This window comes from Asparagus officinalis, chromosome 10 (assembly GCF_001876935.1).
Source record: "Asparagus officinalis chromosome 10, Aspof.V1, whole genome shotgun sequence".
Taxonomy (NCBI): domain Eukaryota; kingdom Viridiplantae; phylum Streptophyta; class Magnoliopsida; order Asparagales; family Asparagaceae; genus Asparagus; species Asparagus officinalis.
The window spans coordinates 14,191,434-14,199,414 of NC_033803.1; the positions used below are offsets into that span (position 1 = coordinate 14,191,434).

Consider the following 7,981-nt stretch of genomic DNA (forward strand, 5'->3'; position numbering starts at 1 on the left):
TTTTGGTTTTGGAGCTTCGACATATTTGGGTCATCTTGATCATAGGTTGTTGACTGCTGTGTGGAGATTTTGGATCTAGTGGAGCTGCTTCAGATTTTGGGTTGCGTCGGATATTTGGTTGCCCAGCATTTGGTCACATCGAGGATGTGAGATTTGATCCGATTACACATTTGGGATTCAGAGGTTCGTTTTATTATCGGTTAGGAGCTTCTGATTTTGTTCTGAGTAGGTATGTCACATTTGACTCTTGGTAGGTGGAGAATGTTGATCAGATCATTGGGATATAGCAGCGGGTGGAGGGTGATGCTACTTCACATTGGGTGGAGATTACTCCACATACTCCAGATCATACTGCATCATTTGAGATTCTAGCTGAGGTGACATAGTTTGGAGATCATTTGGATTTGGATGCAGATGATGAGTTGGTTTTGGATTCGAGTGTAGCTGGTGGATATACTCTTCTAGTGGATTGAGGCCTTTGGAGGCCATTTGGGTGAACTACGTGAAGGCTTGATTCCTTGGGCAAGAGGCTACGTAGGCAGTCATTTATGATGCAGCCGGTTTGGTGAGTTGATACAGACATTTAAAGTTTGTTCGCATTCTCGTTTGGATTCTCGACTTGTTGTGGATTGAGTCCTTTGTCGTGGATTTATTCCACTTCGTACTGGACGTAACAAGTGGGACGTTTGGTTGGTATTGATGTCGGCTCAGTTTTGGAAAAACTTCGCCAATGTGGAGAATTGTTGGATAACAGGTTCCTAATATGTTTTCTAATTTGTTTTGGTAACATGTTATTGGCATTCCTAATCTGTTTTGGTAACATGATTCCAAATCTGTTTTGGTAATAAGTTATTAGGATTCCTAATTTGTTTTGTTTTTTGTTTTAAAATTCCTAGTATGTTTATGATTTTAGGATTTCTATATATATGGAACAATTAGAAGAGAGAATTGAGAAGATAATTGGGGATATTTGGAGCACGGAAAAGATGTATTTTCTGAGCTATTGGTTAGGGTTTTGTTTGGATAGAATTAGAGATTTGTTGGTGAGATTAATTGGTGAGTTTGAGTGATTTGTAATCTCAGTTTGTACTCTTTTTCTCTATTAGTGAAAAACCTTATCCCCTTCTTACCCCGTGGACGTATGAAACTTGCCGAACCACGTTAAAATTGGTTGTTTGTGTTTGTGGCATTGATTTGGTTCGTTTGGCCTTCTCTCGACGTTGTTTGATTTGATTTCTCGTAGCATGTTGGTTTGGTTGTTTGGCTTCCGCAGCGCTCAACAATCAAAATCATCACATCTGAATTGAATGAACGGAACGCATTTCAAAACACAAATTTCACTCCCGTGTCGGATCCGGTCAAGTCCAACTCGAACTAAATATAAATGATTAACTGAGAACAGATCTCAGTTTAACACTTTGCATACTAACAATTCCCTGACTAGATTCCAATTTCAAATGATCTCTTATTATTGTCATACTGTCACTTCTTGTCTCTTTATTAATTCCATATTTTCAGAATAACAAAGGATAGGCCTATCCATCCGGGCCGACCCGGCCCGAAAATTCGGGTCTGGGTCAGGCAAAACCGGAGCCCAGACCCGGACCCGGGTACCCCGGGCCGGACCCGGGCCCGGGCCCGGGCCCGACCGAGTCGGGTTCCCGGCCGGCCCGGTTTATTTTCTTTTTAAATTTTTAAATTTTATTTAAATTTTAAATTATAAAAAAAGACAAAAAAATAGAAAATAATAATTTTATTAATCACTTAAAATGACATAAATTACAAAATAAAAATTATAAAAATAAATTCTTTATTAATAATTAATAAATCATTTACAAATTACAAGTATAAATTTATTTTGGAATTCATCGCATCACAATAGATAAGTACATCCCACCTAGGTTTTTTTAAATTTCTTTTCTTTTTTTTTGATAAAAAAATGCTAAAAATTAGTTTAATATTATTATATTTTATATAATTATGTATTAGTATATACTTACAAATTATTATGTAACTATATATTATATATACATATATTATATGTAAATATATTGTATATATTTATAAGTTATAACTTGAGAGAGAAAGAATCGCATAAGTAGCCGTTGCCCGTTAGGCCAATGGGGAAGAAGTAGCCGTTGTAATATACTATACTTATATATACTTATATACTAAGAGAGAGAGAGTACACACAAAAATTAGTTTAATATTATTATATTTTATATAATTATGTATTAGTATATACTTACAAATTATTATGTAACTATATATTATATATACATATATTATATGTAAATATATTGTATATATTTATAAGTTATAACTTGAGAGAGAAAGAATCGCATAAGTAGCCGTTGCCCGTTAGGCCAATGGGGAAGAAGTAGCCGTTGTAATATACTATACTTATATATACTTATATACTAAGAGAGAGAGAGAGTATACATACACACACACACACACACACACACACACACACATATATTATATATATATATAAGAGAGAGTATACTTATATATACTAAGAGAGAGAGTATATTAGTATATATATATACACACACATATATTATACATATATAAGAGAGTGTATACTTATATATACTTATTTAAGAGAGAGTATACATATATAAGAGAGAGTATACTTATATATACATATATACTAAGAGAGAGTATATACATACATACATTCATACACAATATAAGAGAGAGTATACTTATATATACATATATACTAAGAGAGCAGTAATATATTATACACACCATCATGACATATTATACATATATAGAAATATATTATATATACATATATTATACATATATAAAAATATTATATACTATACATATATTATACATATATAATACATATAAAAAAATAAAAAAATAAAAAAAATAAAAATTCACTATTCCGTGCGGGGCCGGGCACCAAAAAAGCCGGCCCGGGCCTGGCCCAAAGCCCGGACTTGGCCCGGGCTCCAGCCGGCCGGGCCGGCGCGGCTTTTTGGACACCCCTACATCCACTGCATAGCCATTTCTATTTCAATATTGAATGCCTCTTTCTGCTTGGTTAGAGCATCCTCGAGAATTTTGAAATTTTGCTCGGTGTTGATCATGAATGCCTCGTGAGATTATCCTGGGCTGGATACTGTTTTGTCAGAAGTAACTATAGAGTTAGCATCTGATGCTTCATCATCTGAGGATAATCCCCTCTGCATTCTTTGATAATCCCTGCGTCTAGTGGTCCCTGTGCGTAGCCGAGTTAGACGATGCGATACAAGGGGGTCGGAGCTAGAAGGTCGAGCCGACTTTCCCTTATCAACCATATTTACCGTAACTTTCAGAAATTCGTCACCTTAAACTACCGATCGTTTCTTATTGAAACACTTTGGCTTGGACTTAGTCGTTCCATTAGAGATCCTCTCGAATACTGAGACCCTCTGTGGAGCGCTCTTAGGGCAGCTACATGCTGATAATACTGTCCTGATAATGTTGGTGCACGGACAGTGAGAGTCCGTTTCTCGAGTACCTCTCTTTTGAGATTTGTTCGTACCCCCAGCCCGATAGTATAACTCATTGGTCCGAAGACCGGAGCAACCTATCGTGTGTTGGCACGACTCCTCAGGTATAACGTCATCGTCTGACGAATACGTTTCCTTCTGAGGACTTGCTGCCTTGATGGTGTTCTCAAGAGTCACACGTTTGGAGCCATGCTTTCATGAGCATGAGACATTAACTGGCTCTTGGATACTGACTTACAGTCCGAGGTGGTCAGTTATAAGACTTTTCACATCATGCGTTCTCCTTCATTGCTTAGGAGGACGACTACGACCTCCAGCCTGAAAAATGGTTCGAGATCCGTTCAATGGGCCTAAGCGCTCTTTGACTGGAGCTTTGCATCGATCATCGTGTGAAGGGCTAAGGTGATCCATGATCTTTATCTTAAACCGGGATAAATCCACACTGTTGCGGATCTTTGCCGGAGGTGCGTAACTCAATAGAATCGAATAAACTGGTGTAGAACATCTTCTATCTTGACCGTGGCGCGGGTCAGACTTGAGTGACCCGCGGGCTGGAGGGTCGGATCTGGGTGTCCCGCGGGCTGGAGGGTCGGATCTGAGTGTCCCATGGGCTGGAGGGTTGGATCTTAGTGTCCCGCAAGCTAGAGGGTCAGATCTGAGTGACCCGTGGCTGGGAGGGTCAGATTGAAGTGACCCGCGGTTTTTGATCTTCTCGGCCGCTGTTTCGGACTTTGGCCTTCAAGTTTGATACAGCCTTGGTTGCTTCTTTTCCACTTCTTCCTTCTATAATTTTTTGGCTTTTTGCATAAGAATTCTTGCATGTGCAAGCAATGCGCGGCATTTCTGAATCTGCTCCTCAAGAGTTGAAAGGGTCCTTTTGACTTGGATCCATTCACTTTCTGATGATTTGGAGGAGGGGACGTTTGCTCGCTGTTGGGACGCTTAGTGTTCCCTGAATTTCAGATCTGCCCTGTAACAGATCCCGTCCACTGGCTCCAAAACCTTAGCGAGTTGGCGAGCGAGACGTTGACGTTGCCTTTGACGCGCCATCTTCGATAGGATTGGCGCGCCTTCAGTACTCAACTCCCTGATTGAAAAGGAGTTTAGATCTGTAGATCCGGTCTCGTTGGAGATCGGAGAGGCTGTGCAAGGTACAGCCATCGCAGTAACGAGAGCGTTGATCTTTCTGCGCTTATTAGAGGCGGAGGATCTGGAGGAGGAGGACAAGTACTCCTCGTACTTTTGTTGGTCGAACTCGTACTCGACCTCTTCTTCAACCGGGATAAGGATCCGAGGTTGCGATACATTAGCCTTCACAGAAAGGCTATCGGCTCCCACTGTGGTCGCCAGTTTGTTTTTGTCGAAAGTCACATTCATTATCGATTTCATTATAACTTTAATCATTTACAACGAATTCAAATAACAAAAATAAAAGTTACAACTCTCTTGAAAATAAACACAAGAATTATTTATCGACTCTTGCTTGTGTGGGTTCTTTGCCGGTGCCAGGGTTTATCCGTGGACGACCGCGGATCGGATCTGGTTGACAGATTATAGAATCAAAGCTCCTACTTCAAGAAGGAAGTATTTGCTACAGCGATAATCTCAACCAAGCGAGATTACGGCTCTTCTCGAGATTAAGACTAAGCTTAAATCCGGAGGAATAGAGTACGGGTCTCAGTTCTCTCGAACTCCACTCTTTATGCACAGGAACTCGCTAAGATCTGTTAACCCTCGCTGTAAATTCGTGGCTCCACTCTCCAATTCGGCAGTGTTTTGCCCTCTTGATTTCTCCCCCATGAAATGAGCCCCTAGGCCAGTATTTATAGGCTTCGGATACGGGTATTTGGATGAGAATGAGAGATTTGGCCTTATCTTCAGTCAATAACAGGCTAACCATATTTGTGGATGATATCAAGTCAGTTGGGAACCCCTGGAACAGATAAATCCTGAGAAAACAGCCCACAAGGGGGCACGGGTTGGACGGCGCCATCCCGTGTTGGTCGTAGGTTTACCGCCTCAGCTGAACTTCTTCTTTTTGGCACTTTGCGACTTTTCGGGACTTTTACTTTCTGTTGCTTCGTTTACTTATCCATCGTGTTGACTTGTACACTCAGTGCGTGTTGACTGAAGTGCGCGCGTTGACTGAAGTGAGCGCGTTGACCGACGCGTGCGAGTTTACTGAAGGTGGCCGGTGAGCGCACGAGACATAGTTGGTTCGTCATTCCGGTTCATGCACTTGTCGGCGTCAGATAATCCTCTTAGATTCGGATAACGATGTTCGTCATCTTCACTCCATCTCGAGCTATGTGCGGATACCTATAGGTATTTTTAGACGCCTATAGACACCTCTCTATATTTTCAACTTTTCAACTCTCAGTTTCGCTACTCTCTTCTTCACACTTTTGGATGCGTCTGTTTTTTCCTGCTTCCAACTCATGAACGAGATAAACTATCTCCACGCACTTTATGATGTATCTTTCTTGGCTATAGCACCGTTCACAATGGGTATCGTTGTTATGAACCTACCACTCGAAGGCTTCGTATTGCCCTTCATGTGACCTTCTTTGAGAATATTTCCTATTATACTTCTTCAGATTTAGATCTCTTCTTTCTTCAACCCCCTTCGTTACCTTCCACTATTATACCTGTATCAATGGTAACTGAGCTTTCATCTGCTCAACCGACTCCCTCCTTCACTCTAAGGTAGTTAAGTATCCAGAATGGCAACAAGCAATGACAAAAGAGTTGGAGGCTTTTCGTCGGACTAATACTTGGGACCTTGTTCGTCTGCCTTTCGGTGTTAAACCGGTAAGCTGCAAATGGATACTTAACTGATGGTTCTATTGAGCGGTACAAAGCTAGTCTTGTAGCTCGGGGATTTTCACAAGAGTATGGTATTGATTATGAAGAGGCTTTTGCTCTTGTTACAAAAATGACATCTATTCGCACTCTCATTACTGTTGTAGCTGCAAAACATTAGCCATTGTATCAAATGGATGTTAAAAATATTTTTTTTAATGGCGATCTGTTTGAGACAGTGTACATGTAGTCGTCTCTTGGCTTTCCTGGTCTTCCAGGACAATCCTGACGCCTTCGTCATGCTATATATGGTCTCAAACAGGCTCCTTGAGCTTGGTTTGAGCATTTCCGGTAATCTCTTCTTTCTATTGGATTCAGTGAAAGCCTAGTTGACTATGCTCTCTTTTATCGGCCCTCAGCCTCTGGTACAGTTATTCTATTACTTTATGTTGATGACATGATAATCACTGGGAATGATTCCTCTGCCATTACTTCCTTAAAGCAACATTTTCAGAGTCAATTTGAGATGAAGGATATTGTCTTTCTTCGTTACTTCTTGGGTATTGAGGTTGCTTCCTCCTCTCATGGCTATATTCTCTCTCAGCAGAAGTACATTGCAGACATTCTTGAGCGTGCTTCTCTCAGTGATCCTTCTATTGTTATCACTCCTCTCTCCACACCGATGAAAATGAACTTGAAGCTTCGATATGATGATGGCGATCCCTTACATCAGCCTACTCGATATCAGGAACTTGTCGGAGCATTGCTTTATCTTTCAACAACACGTCTGGATATCGCCTATGTAGTACACAACTTGAGCCAGTTTGTCAGTAGTCTGACTTCCATTCACTATGTCGCTCTCGTTTGGGTTCTTCGATATCTCCGTGGCGCTATAACCTAATCATTATTTTTTCCCTCAGACTTTTCTTTGTCTCTTCGTGCATATTTTGATGCTGGATGGGCTGATGATGCAGACACTCAACGTTCCACTATTGGCTTTTGTATTTTTCTAGGTTCATCTCTCATCTCTTAGTGTAGTAAGTGTCAAGCTGTTGTCTCTCGTTCTAGTACAGAGTCCGAGTATAGGGCGTTGGCAGACAGCACCGTTGACCTGAAATGGCTCCGCACTCTTCTGCGAGATCTTGATGTATTTGTTACTTCCCCTATCATTTTATACTGTGATAATCAAAGTGTCATCTCCATTTCTACAAATCGCGTATTTCATGAACGTACCAAACATATTGAGGTGGATTGTCATGTGGTTCGACAGGAGCATGTTGCTAGAAACATTACACTCTCATATATTCCCTCTAAGGAATAAGTAGCAGATTTGTTTACCAAGGCTCAAACCATTTCTGCGTTTCACTATTTCTTGTTCAAACTCTCGGTGTGTGATTCACCGTGAGTTTGAAAGGGGGTGTTAGATAATATCATGAGCTCTAGCCGCCCTAGTGTGTAGCCGCCTCAGCCACCAGTCGCCTCAGCCACCTAGAGTCGCCCTAGTGTGTAGTGCCTCAGCCGCCTCCTAGTATGGGCTACAGTGGGCTACCGTTGTGTATAGTGTGGGCTATTATTTATATATATATACTTTGTAAATCTGATCATAACACATAAAGTTCTCTTCAATACCAAATCTAACACAAACATGCTAACTTATTTTATAGACT

The 7,981-nt window shown here is 40.8% G+C and overlaps 1 protein-coding gene across 1 annotated transcript; it reads left to right on the forward strand.

Moving 5' to 3' along the window:
- On the forward strand, positions 6,169-7,215 carry LOC109826492 (uncharacterized mitochondrial protein AtMg00810-like). The gene is made up of 2 exons (XM_020393521.1): positions 6,169-6,218; positions 6,693-7,215. The coding sequence occupies exons 1-2, from the start codon at positions 6,169-6,171 to the stop codon at positions 7,213-7,215; spliced, it is 573 nt and encodes a 190-aa protein (XP_020249110.1).

What these genes read in the sequence shown, in the direction of transcription:
- LOC109826492 (XM_020393521.1), top strand. Translation starts at nt 6,169, where the DNA reads ATGGTAACTGAGCTTTCATCTGCTCAACCGACTCCCTCCTTCACTCTA. An exon ending in ACTCCCTCCTTCACTCTAAG is followed by an intron (nt 6,219 to 6,692) that starts GTAGTTAAGTAT and finishes TATTGGATTCAG; the next exon opens with TGAAAGCCTAGTTGACTATG.